This window comes from Blennius ocellaris (assembly GCF_963422515.1).
Source record: "Blennius ocellaris genome assembly, chromosome: 7".
NCBI classification, from domain to species: Eukaryota; Metazoa; Chordata; class Actinopteri; order Blenniiformes; family Blenniidae; genus Blennius; species Blennius ocellaris.
Genome location: NC_137656.1, coordinates 30,206,409 through 30,221,270, shown reverse-complemented (window position 1 = coordinate 30,221,270; position 14,862 = coordinate 30,206,409). Strand labels below are relative to the sequence as shown.

Below are 14,862 nucleotides of genomic sequence, written 5' to 3'. Positions count from 1 at the left end.
ATAAAAGTCACACACAACTGAAACAATAAATAAAGTATAAAGTCTCTGTAAACAAAATTGCACTTCAATATATATTAAACATTAGGCTCAGACATTAAGATTTTTAACAGGAAAAACTGCCGATCCAGTGAGGACCTTTGTAAACAAACTGTGCACTTGAATAAAAACCACACAACCAAAACCAATATATAAAACAGACCCTGTTGCTGATAAGAAACAAATAAACTAGTTCTATCTTTAAAACCTCAGGATCACTTTATTAATCCTGGAGAAAGTCTTTATCAACACAGCACCAACAGAATGTTTCCAGCTCTAAGCAGCTCCAACCATTGGGACTATTTTCAGGGAGTTTAGCGTGGAGGAGGCCACAACTTCACTGAGGTGAGAATCTCCTGCTGACAGCCTGGAGGAGCTGCTGTTCATTGTTGTGATGTCAGAGCTGTTCTCTTGGAGAGCTGGAGTTTTATAAGGCTGATGTCTGGCAGCAGAGCGCCACCTGCTGGGCAAAGGCTTTGATAACATCCACATTGCTGCATTGTGGTATTTTGAGCGTAAAATACGTCCAAACAGCAACGTGATGAAAAGTTGGACAGCAGCATTGCTACTTCCCTAGCATCCTCGCTGGCTACACACTGTGGAACTGAATTCCTGACTCATTACTCCGTGAAATAAACACAAAATTCAGACATGAGACCGGTTTTAAGAGGATATTAACCAGACAGAGGGCATTTTAATCGTTAATGATGTCCGACGTATTTCATGAACGCCGCTCTGCTCCCCACGGGGCAGAACGCCGCTCTGCTGCCCACGGGGCAGAACGCCGCTCTGCTGCCCACGGGGCAGAACGCCGCTCTGCTCCCCACGGGGCAGAACGCCGCTCTGCTGCCCACGGGGCAGAACGCCGCTCTGCTCCTGCCCACGGGGCAGAACGCCGCTCTGCTGCCCACGGGGCAGAACGCCGCTCTGCTCCCCACGGGGCAGAACGCCGCTCTGCTGCCCACGGGGCAGAACGCCGCTCTGCTCCTGCCCACGGGGCAGAACGCCGCTCTGCTGCCCACGGGGCAGAACGCCGCTCTGCTCCCCACGGGGCAGAACGCCGCTCTGCTGCCCACGGGGCAGAACGCCGCTCTGCTCCTGCCCACGGGGCAGAACGCCGCTCTGCTGCCCACGGGGCAGAACGCCGCTCTGCTGCCCACGGGGCAGAACGCCGCTCTGCTCCTGCCCACGGGGCAGAACGCCGCTCTGCTCCTGCCCACGGGGCAGAACGCCGCTCTGCTCCTGCCCACGGGGCAGAACGCCGCTCTGCTGCCCACGGGGCAGAACGCCGCTCTGCTCCTGCCCACGGGGCAGAACGCCGCTCTGCTGCCCACGGGGCAGAACGCCGCTCTGCTCCCCACGGGGCAGAACGCCGCTCTGCTGCCCACAGGGCTCTCATGCTGCACTCGGGGTGCGCCAGGAGCCCCGCCTCCCCACACAAGAGACTGACAGGAGGGTTCACTCCTCATACGTCAGTCGAGACGGATGCAGCGAAGTTAACTCATTATCCAGTGTCTTTGGTAAATGAAACATTATCGAGCTCATTTTTAATTATCATGCAACTAATTGATTAATTGATTATCGAGACAGGTCTAACTGGACACACGTTATCTTTTATTTGTCATGATTTTAAAATAATGACAGTGAGTCTCAACATCAGGGTGCCGGAGCTCACTCCCCTCTCAGCAATGTCACACCAACTGACCCCCCATGATGTCATGAAGCCAGTCAACCAAGATGATTGATCTATGGCCTCTGAATTGCCCCAACACCAACAAAACTCACCCTGCCTGTCCTCTGTGGTCATCGGCGGGCGACCAATATACATTCTTTTTTTTTTTTTTTTCTCCATGTCCCTTTGGGGGCTCCGTGCAATACTACAATACCCTTGTTAGTGCAACATTTTTTTTTTTACAGTAATCGCACTAATCCAAATATTTTCCAACTGTTATGAGATTAAACCAGCCTGAGCAGCTCTATCTAGAGCAAGGGTGTCCAAACTTCTTTCACCAAGGGCCACATATCGAAAAATACACAAACAGTCGGGCCACTCACTCCACTTGAGGTACATATTGCCTCACCTGGTTTATTAAAGTAATATAAATCAATTAGCCGACAACACTGCTTTTCATGAATGGGATTTCCATTATTTTAGAAGAAAAAAGGGTTTGTTTGCATATGTATGTTGAGCCGAACAGACTCGTCATTGTTTTTGCGTGGCGTCTCATCAACGGAAACTTGACTTCTTCCAAGCGCCGGTAAAAGTCAGGTAGGGAGAGAAGCTGATGCTGATTCTTAAGAGAATCATCACGCTGCATTTCTATAAGTTCTAATTGCAGACTCTCTTCCACTTGGTCTGCATTTATCATGAAGGGAGTCGCAAACAGCTTGATTTCGTTCTCAATGGCAGAAAAATCTTGAAAGCGCTGAGAAAATTCCGTCATGAGATGTGATCACAGACACATATTTCCCCATTTTGTCAGAGATCGGCCTTTGGAAATGCACATGTGATTTCGGACAGTGTGGGAAAAGTGCGCCACATTGAAGGTGTGTAACTTTGCCTCAAAGAGTCGGAGCTTCACAACAAAGGCTTTCATGTGCGCGTAAAGCTGCGGCACGAGTTGGTCTTTGCCTGGTAGGTTCTTGTTGAGTGTGTGGAGGTGAAAACGCCAGGTCTGCCAGCCATAAAGGGATCAGCTCGTGAAGAGGTCCGTCCTTTTCTTTCAACAACTGGTCCATCTCAGACAATAAAACCGCCAGTGCACTTCTGAATGGTAGAGCAGGTGTCACAGCCCGCAGAGGTCTCCTGCTGTGTTTTTGTTGTTGTGTGTGTGTGTGTGTGTGGGTGTGAGCGTAGGCGGAGCAGACGGAGCAGGACGCACACCTGAAGTGAATGAGGGAAGCCAGTATTTAAGGGCCGTCATCGCCAGATCGTCACATTTACCCTGCGGTACCTCGACTCTGCCCCTCAAGCCTTTGGTTATGAGTTTGTTTGCTTGGTGTTTGGAAGCTTCTGAGTGTCCTGACCTCTCTTTCTTCTCCCTGCAGTCCTGGTGTGCACCGCTCTGTCCTGCCTGAAGATCCCATCTCCATGACGACCACCTCCGCTGCAACGACCCCTCGCTACGGATTGTCGCTCTGTTGGAGAGACTTAAATAAACTTTATTTTCAATTTTGAATCCTGCACGCCACCAATCCTGACAGCAGGCATTCAGCATCAACATCAGTGAAGAACGTCTGAAATTGTCTGTGGTAGAGTCCTCCTGCATGAATGATGTTCAGTGTTTTCAGAACGTTTTCACAACACATTGTTAAGCTGGACTCTCTTGGCACAGAGAGCTTCTTGGTGGATGATCCAGTGCATTTGACAGCCTCACCTCCGCTCTCCTGCACCTTGGCGCCCACCATAGAGGCCATACCTTTGTGCTCGCCTGTCATAGCTGGAGCCCCATCCGTTGTAACTCCACACAGCTTGTCCCATTTAAGTCCCACCTTGTCCATCGCATTTGACACAGCTTCAAAAATGTCTCTACCCGTTGTTGTGGTCTTTAGACTGCTGAGATCAAGCAGCTCCTCCATAATGCTAAAGTTGTTGTCAATTCCCCACAAAAAAAATGAACAACTCTGCGGTGTCTGTGACGTCTGTCTCTCATCACATGCAATGGAGTAGAAATCCAACGCACCCGTTTTGTCCGACAGTTGATGTTTTATGTTCGCTGACAAGTCTTTGATTCGCCGCACATCTGCGTTTCTTGACGGGCTAACGCCGTCGAATTCCGGACTTTTTTCTGGGCACACTATTCCTGCCACTTTCGTGAAGTCACCATCTGAGAAAGATCTCCCATGTGGAGCAATGAGTTGATCGACCTCACCGCTGGCTAATGTGGCGTTTTCTTGAGTTCTTTTGCCACGGGGAAAAATACTGTTGTTGAGCTCGCTGTCATTTGTGCCGCCTTACGCTCTCGTTCTACACCAGTGGAGGATATATAAGTCGGATGTTTGGTTTCATAGTGTCGTCGTACATTGTACTCTTTCATCACTGCGACACTTTCATTACAAATCAAACACACACACTTCCCCTTGACTTCCAGGAAAAAGGATTCATTTTCCCACCGTGTCTGGAATTTTCTGCACTCACTTTCTATCTTGCGTTTCTTTGGTTGGGCCATTTTTGGTCCGCTGTGGTAAAATTCTTCTTTCCTTGCTTTTGTTGATGAATGCCTTATTCAAGGCAGTAGCTCCCCCTGGAGTTCAAACATAGAACTGCACTACAGCCAAACCAAGTTTCATGTACGTGCCATATTCCAGTATTTTTTTGGAATTTGCTGTGAGACAATTAAAAATGGATCGTGGGCCGCAGTTGGCCCGCGGGCCGTAGTTTGGACACCCAGGGGTGTCCAAACTACGGCCCGCTAGATCAGGATCTAGACAGTAACATGATTTTATAGATTAAACCAGCCTGAGCAGCTCTATCTAGACAGTAACATGATTTTATAGATTAAACCAGCCTGAGCAGCTCTATCTAGACAGTAACATGATTTTATAGATTAAACCAGCCTGAGCAGCTCTATCTAGACAGTAACATGATTTTATAGATTAAACCAGCCTGAGCAGCTCTATCTAGACAGTAACATGATTTTATAGATTAAACCAGCCTGAGCAGCTCTATCTAGACAGTAACATGATTTTATAGATTAAACCAGCCTGAGCAGCTCTATCAACACAGTAACATGATTTTCTAGCAAGAGTATAAATTAGCAGGTAGGCAAAAAAAAACTAAAAGCAAAAACAACAATGATAACAAAAGCAAACACAAAATGACACAAAACAAAGAACAAAAACATGAGTTTGATCATTGAAAGAACAATAGCAGAAAACAAGAAAAACCAGCAACAAATCTGCATGTATGTGTGTGGTTTATCCACTGGGTGTGGTTGGAACTGTTGTGGGGGGGGGCCCGAGGGGACCAGAGCCAGACGCCACCACTCCGGCACCTAGTGGCCCCCCGGAACCAGGGAGGTCCCGACAAACCACCCCGGAGAGCCACGCCCCAACCTGGAAGGCACCAGATGAAGAGTGCAGAAGGGACCCCCCCCAGGCAAGAGGGGCCCACAAGAGAAGGATAAGAAGGATAAAGGGCGCAGAGCCCAAGGTCCCGACCAGAGCCACCAAGCTGGGACTGGCCGGAGCAGGGAGCCCCCCCGATCCCGGCAGTGAAGGCCGCCGCACCCCGGGGCCAGCCCCCACACCACCACCACCCCCTAATCCCAACCCACACACCCACACCTAAGCAGGCACATACACATACACGCACACACACAGATACACATACACACATATATTTACTTGGGGGAGGGGAATGCCCCCCACTCACCCTGTGGGGTGTGCTTTAAAATTGAGGGGTAGCGGGGGCCCGGGCGTTCTACTGCTGCCAAGCAGCAGAACCCCTGTGGAGCTGGATCGAGTAAATTCCAAAGAGATTTCCACAAGGAGATCAATAGAGTACGTTTGATTTGTTCTCATTTTGCCCACCTGTATCATCATTGATTCTGAAGAAGGGCAGAATGTCAGAGGGCTGCTCCTCATACAGACCACTACTTTTAATTAGTAGATTAGAGCACGTTGTTCTATTTCCTTATTTCAATAAACCACTCAGGTTTTTTTCAGAGGTCGTAATTCCTGTACCAGTACTAATACAGCCAGATGTCTCTCAGTGTGGCACACATTTAAAAGCCAAAGTCATCCTAATCTCTCAATTCAGGGAAGGCTTTTGTCACAGTCGAGTGGCCAAGTCCACTGAATGTCCTGAATTCAATTTAAAAGATAATGATGTGTGTGTGTGGGGGGGGGGTTATTCTGTGTGATTTTTCTTAGTCTGTAAAGGACCACTGCTGTCAGGTCATTCAAGCAGCTAATTGAACAATACGACCTCCCCTCCAGACATTTAGGTTACTGCAGATCAGTACCTTCGTCTCCTCAAAAGCAAGATTGTACCCAGTTGGTTCTCTTGTCCTGCAAGACACGGAGAGTAGAAAGCTACTAACCAGGATGTGCAATGATCCGTGGCCTCCAGAAGAGGGCACTCATCATAGTAAATCTCCTGGGAGGCTGACCAGGGGGAACGATCTCAGATGACGAGTGTGTGACGTATGGCCAGGGCCGCCACTGGCCAAGTGGGGGCCCTAAGCAGGATTTTATTTTGGGGCCCCCCTTCCAATAACATAATAATAATAATAATACTAATAATAAATTACAATTACTAACGAATCAAATGAACAGCCTCTATCAAGAGTGGAACAAGAACTTTACAGATCAACAGTGGAACAAGAACTTTACAGATCAACAGTGGAACAAGAACTTTACAGATCAACAGTGGAACAAGAACTTTACAGATCAACAGTGGAACAAGAACTTTACAGATGCTCACGTCTGAAAAAACTTTGTGGCATAAACAGTTTATGCCACAAAGTTTTTTATTTTTTATTTCAACAACATCCCACCTTCAAGTGAAGCACGAGCCTCTGACTGTTTGGACTTTTTCTTTCTTTTGCTAGCTCCTGAATCGTATTGACGTTCGGAAGCTCTCTCTCTCTCTCTTTCTCTCTCTCTCTCTCTCTCTCTCTCTCTCTCTCTATCTCTCTCTCTCTCTCTCTCTCTCTCTCTCTCTCTCTCTCTCTCTCTCTCTCTCTCTCTCTCTCTCTACTCTCTCTCTCTCTCTCTCTCTCTCTCTACTCTCTCTCTCTCTCTCTCTCCTCTCTACCTGTAAACAACTGCCTGCCGGCCCATCTGACCGCTGATTGGTCAGATGGTGACTCTTCGCGCTTTCAATCATTGCATCTCTTTTTTTTCCTCTCTCTCTCTCTCTCTCTCTCTCTCTCTCTCTCTCCGGCCTCAGGTTGACTTGGTGGCGGTGTTCTACGCGCCTCTCGGCAAAATGCAGCGCATCCTTTGCGCATTTGCAGATTATGATGATACTTTATTGATCCCGAGGGAAATTCAATTCACTTGCGCAAAATGGGGCCCCCATGGATCGCGGGGCCCTACGCACAGCGCGTGTTCTGCGTGTAGGGAGGGGAGGGCCTGCGTGTGGCTGAGCTCATCTGGCTGTTCGTCCACCAACAAAGTTACCCATCGGCTCCAGATTACACCAGTGCTTCGGAATAAATGTAATCTTACTCAAACACTTCAATAAATGCAAGACCTCAGGGGGAACGTACTACCATTGTCACTTTATTAAAAACTTCTGGAGAAAGGCTTGCAAAGAACTTTCTGACATTTTTGCTCAAGACCTGGGTCATCTTGCATTCTGGGATTACATCCTGCACTGAATTCCAAACCTTGTATGTTGAGACTGCTCCATGTTCTTCAGTTTGGTGCATCCTAAAACAATGGATCTCTGAAAAGCCTCCCACTCTCACAGTGCTTATGAGAACTTATTCCCCTGGGAACAATGACCTTCTAGTGTCAGGATAAACCTTGTTATTCTATAAAACCTGGAACCCTGAATTACATCAGCATGGAGAGTGCACACTCTAAAGAAGGGCCTCGATGGACTTATTTAGTCAGGCATTCCTTGAAAGAGCCACACTAGAGTTTTAATATCAACCAAACTTCATGTCATCACACTTGAGCATCTGCATATGTATTACTTCAATTGTCAACTTGGTTTTATCTTTCCACTGAGTGGGGGCTTTGGGTCACCATGTTGTGTGTGTAGTATGTCCGGCTTTTATGTTTTTGTGCAATAGTTTGTTTGTAAATAGAAAGAGGAATAAATATATTTAAAAAATAAATCCAGATCAGGGGTGTCAGACACGACGCCAGACAGTTGACCCATGCAGCATTTATACCAGCCCACTGATTAAGCCTCGTTGTCACTGCACAGTATGCGCCAGTATGGTAAGGCAAAGCGCACCTGGGCCAAACGCTTGCGTAGAGTACAGTTAACATGTAGGAGGGGTTGTGAATGCCATGTAACGATGCAGGTATGGCATGCCATTACACAACACTAATTGCGGGACCAACATGGAAAACATTTGTTGTTGCCACAGTTCAGGTGTCGACCGGGCATCCATCCCAGAGAAACCGTGAGCTTCAGGCCTCTGCAGTTTGGAAAACGTTCTCCTTGTGACCAGCAGCATTCAGATCCCTCTGAATCTCCTCCTTTCCTGTTACTGAGGAACAGCTGCACCTTGTTGGACCACCAGGGGGCAGTGCAGTGCTGACAGTTCGATAAACCCAGTTAAAACAACCAGTGAGCAAAGCGGCAGAACAACTAGAGGGTTTACAGCAGATGAAATATTGAAATATTGTGGATGAGTGGAGAGTGGTGATGGTCACTGACCAATCAGCAGTGTTGTCGCTTCTCCTTACAGAACCATACCAATGTGCTCCGTATGGAGGTATGGAGGGGTGATTGAGTACAGTACTTTCAGAACCATCCACAACTTTTGTCAGTGGAGACAAAAACCTGTCATGTACAGTGACATACTGTGCAGTGGGAACAAAGCTTCATACTGGTCAATGTAATGACACGAGGAAACATGAGACAAACACTTTAATGTTCAATAAACACAACTGATGTTTTGAGTTTATTGTTTTAGGATTGCAGTGAGTATTGTGCACACAGCACAGTACTAACTCCTAAAAACTCTTAAAGCTAGTTAGCAAATTAGCATACTAAAAGCTGCAAAATGCTGTATTGGGTAGGTTTTTATTTAATTTTGCACCAAGTAGCGATGTTATAATTGGCTTTATGTTGTGAAACAAAGATGGACAAATAAAAAGTTTGTGTCTCTTGCACTAGGCAGAAAAAATATTCCAACAATAAAGTGTATTTGGGACTGAATGTGGTCCCCAGAACTAAACCGATTGGACCCCTGTGATTCATGAGAATATAAATGGATTTATTTGGCTTTCAGCCACAGCTGAACTTCAGACAAACTGCTGCAGTAAGACTGTGTGCTGCTTTACCTCCTTGTTAGCCTCTCAACAGCAAGAAGAAATGCTACACAATCTGGAAACCATTGACTCAATGGACAAACGCTGTCCTCTCACTGTCTCCCCGTTTGTGTCCAAGGTGCTTCATTTGGCAACAAGTGAGCAGAAGGGTTTATTTCAAGCCAACAGTTCGTATTTCCCCAAAACACCAGACAGCATCCTCACTTTGTAAAGTACAGTTTCAGGAAACCAAACCCAGAATGATGCAGAAGATGAAAGAAGAGGTGAGGAGAGGCAGAGGAGGAACTGGTCTTGGTCCTGGTCCTGGTCCTGGTTCTGGTCCCGTGTCAGTTTGAAAACACTTGAGTTGGTCCAGCGACCTGCGTCTGCAGCTCTCAGGAAGCCTTGTTGATGCAGGTTCCTGCAGTTTCCTGAAGGTTGACCTTTGATCTGGAAATAACAGAAATCTCATCACAATGTTTCACACACTTGTGCCTTTATTGTGAAATAATGATGAATCTGATGTGTTTCTGACCCGTTACTGACACAATCTCGTGCAGCCGGGTTTCATCTGATTCATCCAATACATGGACAATAAATGTGAATGTAAATTGACGACATACATTTTCACATCCCTGGATGTTGGTAAAATGATCAGACATGATGCCGATGCTGTGAGCTTCTGTCCATGTAAAGAGAATCTCACTGATTCTATATCAAAATATAGACTCTTTATGTATGAGCTGAGAGAAGAAGCTTCTGGAGGACATGAGGGAAAACCACTGGTCACTAAGCCGCTGAGGGCTTTTGGGTAGCAAATGTGTTTGGCCAAAGTCAATAACCTGCAGATGGCCAGTTGTTCCAGGAAGCAGAATGCTGCTCAGAACAGTCATGGAACCACTATATCTTTTAAAAGGTATTAAACAGAGAGTTTGACTGTTTTTGTCTTGACCCTACATCACTTGTTCACCTCAAAATTAGGCTTGGGTTCTTATTGTCTCAAAGAAATATCTTTGAATAATCAGTGGACCAGGTGAGTGTGTATTTACTCCTTTTGTACTGTATTAAAACTGTATTCTGCTTTATCAGAAAGTTCAACAGATGAGGAACAACATGTGTTTTATTGCTTTTTTTAATTTAAGGGACATTTTATCAGAGGTTCATATATTAAGATTCCTCTATAAGCTCTAAATTGTTGTTTTTTTAAATTCTGAGGTTTTCACTGTTTATTCTGGAATGTATTCATATTTTACGCAGGCACAGTGAGGAATGTTTTGATTTTATTATTTTTCTCAAGGTCAATATGTGTGTGTGTGTGTGTGTGTGTGTGTGTGTGTGTGTGTGTGTGTGTGTGTGTGTGTGTGTGTTACCTGTTGTGTGTCATGTGACTCTTGACCAAGTGTCCAGCAGCCAGAGCCGACATGAGTGACAGCTCTCCAGCCAGCACGGTGGCGCAGACCACCCGGGCCAGCTGCCGGGCGTTGTCGCCCGGACAGTCTGGACTGGCGCCCTGCACACCCAGCATCTGAAAGAACACACAGTATTACAGTAGGAACAACATAGCAGTATAAATAAAACTAAGGGAAACACACTAAACATTCTTTGTTTCCATGACGACAATTTCAAATGGAAGCAGAAAGATTTCGTAGCATTTCGGGGCTTTGTTCACATCACACAGTGAAAACACTGACAACAGGACATTTGGAAGAGCCTCCGTCTCCATTGAAACAGGCAAAGGCAACTTTTGTGAAACCTCCACCAGTGATAGTGACTAGTTCTCAGTAGATGGACCATGAGGATGCATTCAGTTCCCTGTCATCCAGACCACAGTCTGCACGGAAAGACCTTTTTGTTTGGGCGTCTTTAAACTGCGATCCCAATCTAACAAGCTGTTCCCCTTGAAAACATTGGTCTCAGTTCCCACGCAAGCAGGCGGGTGAGAGGACCCGACATAGAACACAATGCATCTTGGGTAGCAAACAAGCAAAGCTAACGCTGCCAATCAGAAGAAGCAGATGCAGGAAGAAACACTTGTGAAATATCTTGCGGGCAGACGTGAAGTAGTGAGGAAGAAGAAGAGAGGCAAAAGAAGAAGAGAAGAAGAAGAGAGGAAAAGTAGTGAGGAAGAAGTAGTGAGGAAGAAGAGAAGAGAGGAAGAAAAAGAGGAAGACTCATTGATATCTGGTCTGAAGACTTTATATCACAGCTGATTGTTGCTACCCAGTAGCCACATGCTAATTAGCCTCACCACTACTAGTGGGACTTCCTCTTTGGGTCTGGACCAATCAATGAGCCGTGTTTCTTCCTCACTTCCTCCCTGGTCAGTGTTTGTTTTGGGCTACAGCGCCCCCTAACCAGCAACTGGTGGAACTGTGTGCCGTTTCCAAGGAGGTTTCATCCACTTTCTAAATGCAGCGTGAAGGAATGAAGGGCTCAACCTGCATTGTTTTCATTGTCTTGGTCATTAACTACTTTCTTTCATATGTGTGATTTTTAACACTTTGAATGAAAATAAATAAAACATCAAACAGTGTTTTAGCCAAGCAGGCTGGACATGAAGGCTTGGCCATGATGTCACTGTCCTCCATGATGTCCAGGGTTGGACATGAAGGCTTGTCTGAATGTCCAAGGTTAGTAAAAGCTTTGCTCGGGCAAGTGAATCATCTACCTACCTTGCCCGAACGGTCTGTTGGTTTTTTGGCGATATTTTGATGTTTTTTTCAGCAAACATCACTTGGTATCACCAACAGATCACACCATCGCTGGACACGGCCATTTCTTGCCCTGAGAGCGCGATCTCGTGATTCTGGTGTGATTGCCAATGATAGCGTGGGAAAACGCTTGATACAGCAATGTGAAGACCGCGGCCGCTATTTTCTTCCTGATTCCTGATCCGCATTCTGGTCAGTGATGCTGCGGCTTACCTGGAAAACATCCATTTTGATTGGATAGCATCATGTAATTCCTCGGGATTCCCTCGAATGACGTAGTCAGGGGAAACTCCTTGTCGTCTGCCATTTTGAATGTTTTACTTCCATCAACATTCTTCAGTATTGTCTCCAAACACCTGTCAGAGTTCCTTCTAAAGACCCACTACATCGATACCTCCATGCAAAAGGCTGGGATTCCCGGAGTTTCAGGCTGCCTTGAACACAGCGACATGGTAACCCAAGTTATTGGAGAGTCCCGAGAAGGAAAGGGTGACCTGGCAGTGCTATGGTTAAACCTTACCAATGCTTTTGGCTCCATACCCCACAAACTGGTCCAAACAGCATTGGAGCGACACCACACCAAGTACCATCAAGGATCTCACCATGGATTACTATAGACGCAGTTCCACCGCACTTTCTGTCGTGGAGCGTCGTGGGGTGGGACAGGCTTTTGCGCGGTCCGACTTAAAGTAGTGGATGGTACGGAAAGAACCCGCAACTGCCGGGTACTATTTTCTGCTACTCCTCCACTGAGGTACTGGGCACCGAGCAACAGTTCTGTGAGGAGGAGCGATGGCGTCGCCATCTGCTGATTGGTCATGATGGTAGTCACTCTAGACTTGCCCCCAATATTTATTTCATCGGCCGTAAACCTCCGTTTTTGTTTACAGGCTTTGCTCACTGGTTGATTTGTTAAGTGGTTTATTGAAACGTCGGTGTGAACACAACATCACGATCTTTTAATGAGGTCGTTAAAAAAACAGGAGCTCTTCTTCTTAGGAAGAGGAACAGGAGCTCCTCCTCTCAGGAACAGGAACAGGAGCTTCAAAAGGAGCTGGACGCTGCTGTTCACAATGAGAAAGTTTAACCTGAGTCACAGAGAACAACTTGGACGGCTACTTCAGTGTTCTTCACTGGAACGTCTCCGAGTCGTTCACAACGCCGCCTACATTACTATACTTTCTGTTATGGGACCGGAGACAGAGTTGGTCCTGGGTGTGCTTTGCTGCACTGTAACTTCCCACTGTGCTCATGTACTGTGCGGTGGACCAGCTGCTTATGACACCTTTAATCTGAGATTCACCTCTGGGCACATCACATCTACGTGGGACAGACTGAAAAAAAGGCATCATCACTGGCTGCACAAACTCAGTGACCCTTTATTCCCTGGCCATGAACATGCTGGTCAAGTCAGCTGAGGTGGAATGTGACCAAGTCTTGTGTCAGGCAGCTCCCTACCAGAGCTTTCATGGACGACTTGACAGTAACAACCATGTCAGTTCCAGGAAGCAGGTGGATCCTAAAGGGCTTGGAGAGCTGAATCACTTGGGCCCAGATGTCTTTCAAACTAGCAAAATCCAGGTCATTGGTACTCAAGAAAGGGAAGGTTACAGGCCAATTCGCTTTGCCCTTAACAGTATCCAGATCCCATCAGTTATGGAAAAACCAATCAAGAGTCTTGGGAAAACCTTCAGCTGCTCCCTGAAGGACGCTGCCTCCATCCAAGCAACCAACAGAGAACTAGAGGGCTGGCTGAAGACTGTTGACCGATCTGGTCTACCTGGGAAATTCAAGGCCTGGACATATCAGCATGGAATCCTACCTAGGATACTCTGGCCACTGTCCACAGTTGAGGGGTTTGAGAGGAGGATAAGCTGGCACCTCCAAAGGTGGCTGGGGCTCCCAAGAAGTCTAATTAGCATCGCCCTCTATGGCAACAGCAACAAACTGACCCTCCCCTTCAACAGCATCAGTGAGGAGTTCAAGGTTGCCAGAGCAAAGGAGCAAATGCAATACAAAGAGTCCAAGGACCCAAAAGTCTCCCAAGCAGGCATTGAGGTGAGGACTGGCAGGAAGCGGAAGGCAGGTGGACCAGGCTGAATCCTGGCTGCACCACAAAGCAGTGCTGGGATCTGTGGCTGTCGGTGGAGCTGGACTAGGCAGCACTCCAACAACCAACGACCTGGTTCAGAAGGAATGCTCAGGACAAACAGAGGAGAGACCTGGTTCAGATGGAAGTGAAAGCCAGAGTTGAGGAGCTTTGTGCAAGTCAGATGGCGGGGATGCGGCAACAGGGTTCATGGATTGAATGAGAACAGGCGATGGTCTGCAAGGTCACCTACTCTGACCTGTTTCTGTTTCTGGGCCAGGTTCCTCAGACAGTCTGTGTACGATGTTCTACCCAGCCCATCCAACCTCTTCTGCTGGGGCAAGGTGGAATAACCAACATGTTCCTTGTGCCAGGGAACAGGAACTCTGGGGCACATCCTCAGCTCATGTCCTAAAGCACTAAGGAAGGGTCGTTACCGATAGCGACACTACCAGGTGCTGAAGGTTATCGCAGAGTCCATCTGCAGTGCCATCGACCAGAGCAAGTGTCACCCACCAAGATCCAAAGCTGCACCCAAATGCCCAAGCAGGCCTCCTCGGGTCAGCTCGCGACTGGCAGATGAAGGTGGACTTGGTAACCCGGCTCAAAGTACCTGAAGCAATTGCTGAGACCCCCCTACGGCCAGATGTTCTGTATTCTGCTGCTCTCCAAAACTTCAAATAGATAACAGATAATCATGTTTGAGCTTACAGTGCCTTGGGAGGAGAGAATCAAAGAAACCCACGAAAGAAAACATGGGAAGTACACTGAGCTGGTGGAGGAATGCCGCAGACTGGGGGAGGGAGTGCCATGTCCTTGCTTGTTGAAGTAGAAGGGAGGGGCTTTACAGGCAAGTCCCTATGCAAAGCTTTGAGTTTACTGGGTTTTTAGATGTGCGTTCCAAACACCAAGCTTGGCTTTGAACGCGTTCACTGCGTTTATCATGTAGACCAGGTGTCTGTCTTTTCCCTGGAGCTCAGTGGTCAGTGCGTTCAGTTTTACCGTCAGGTCTGTCAGAAACCCCAGGTCCAGCAGCCGCTGATCATCTGACAGCTCCTTGTGCGTCTTGTTCCTTGTCTCCAGAAA

The 14,862-nt window shown here is 47.2% G+C and overlaps 1 protein-coding gene across 1 annotated transcript in view; it reads right to left on the bottom strand.

The window, feature by feature from the left end:
- Positions 1-8,751: 8,751 nt before the first annotated feature.
- Positions 8,752-14,862, bottom strand: part of LOC308132059 (3-hydroxy-3-methylglutaryl-coenzyme A reductase-like) — a 34,149-nt gene continuing 28,038 nt past the window's right edge. Inside the window, exons 18-19 of the mRNA XM_080499002.1 lie at positions 10,347-10,501; positions 8,752-9,426 (exon numbers count right to left, since the gene is read on the bottom strand). Coding sequence (XP_080355128.1) covers positions 9,372-9,426; positions 10,347-10,501 — 210 coding nt within the window. The 3' untranslated portion in view covers positions 8,752-9,371. The remainder of the gene's footprint in view (positions 9,427-10,346; positions 10,502-14,862) is intronic.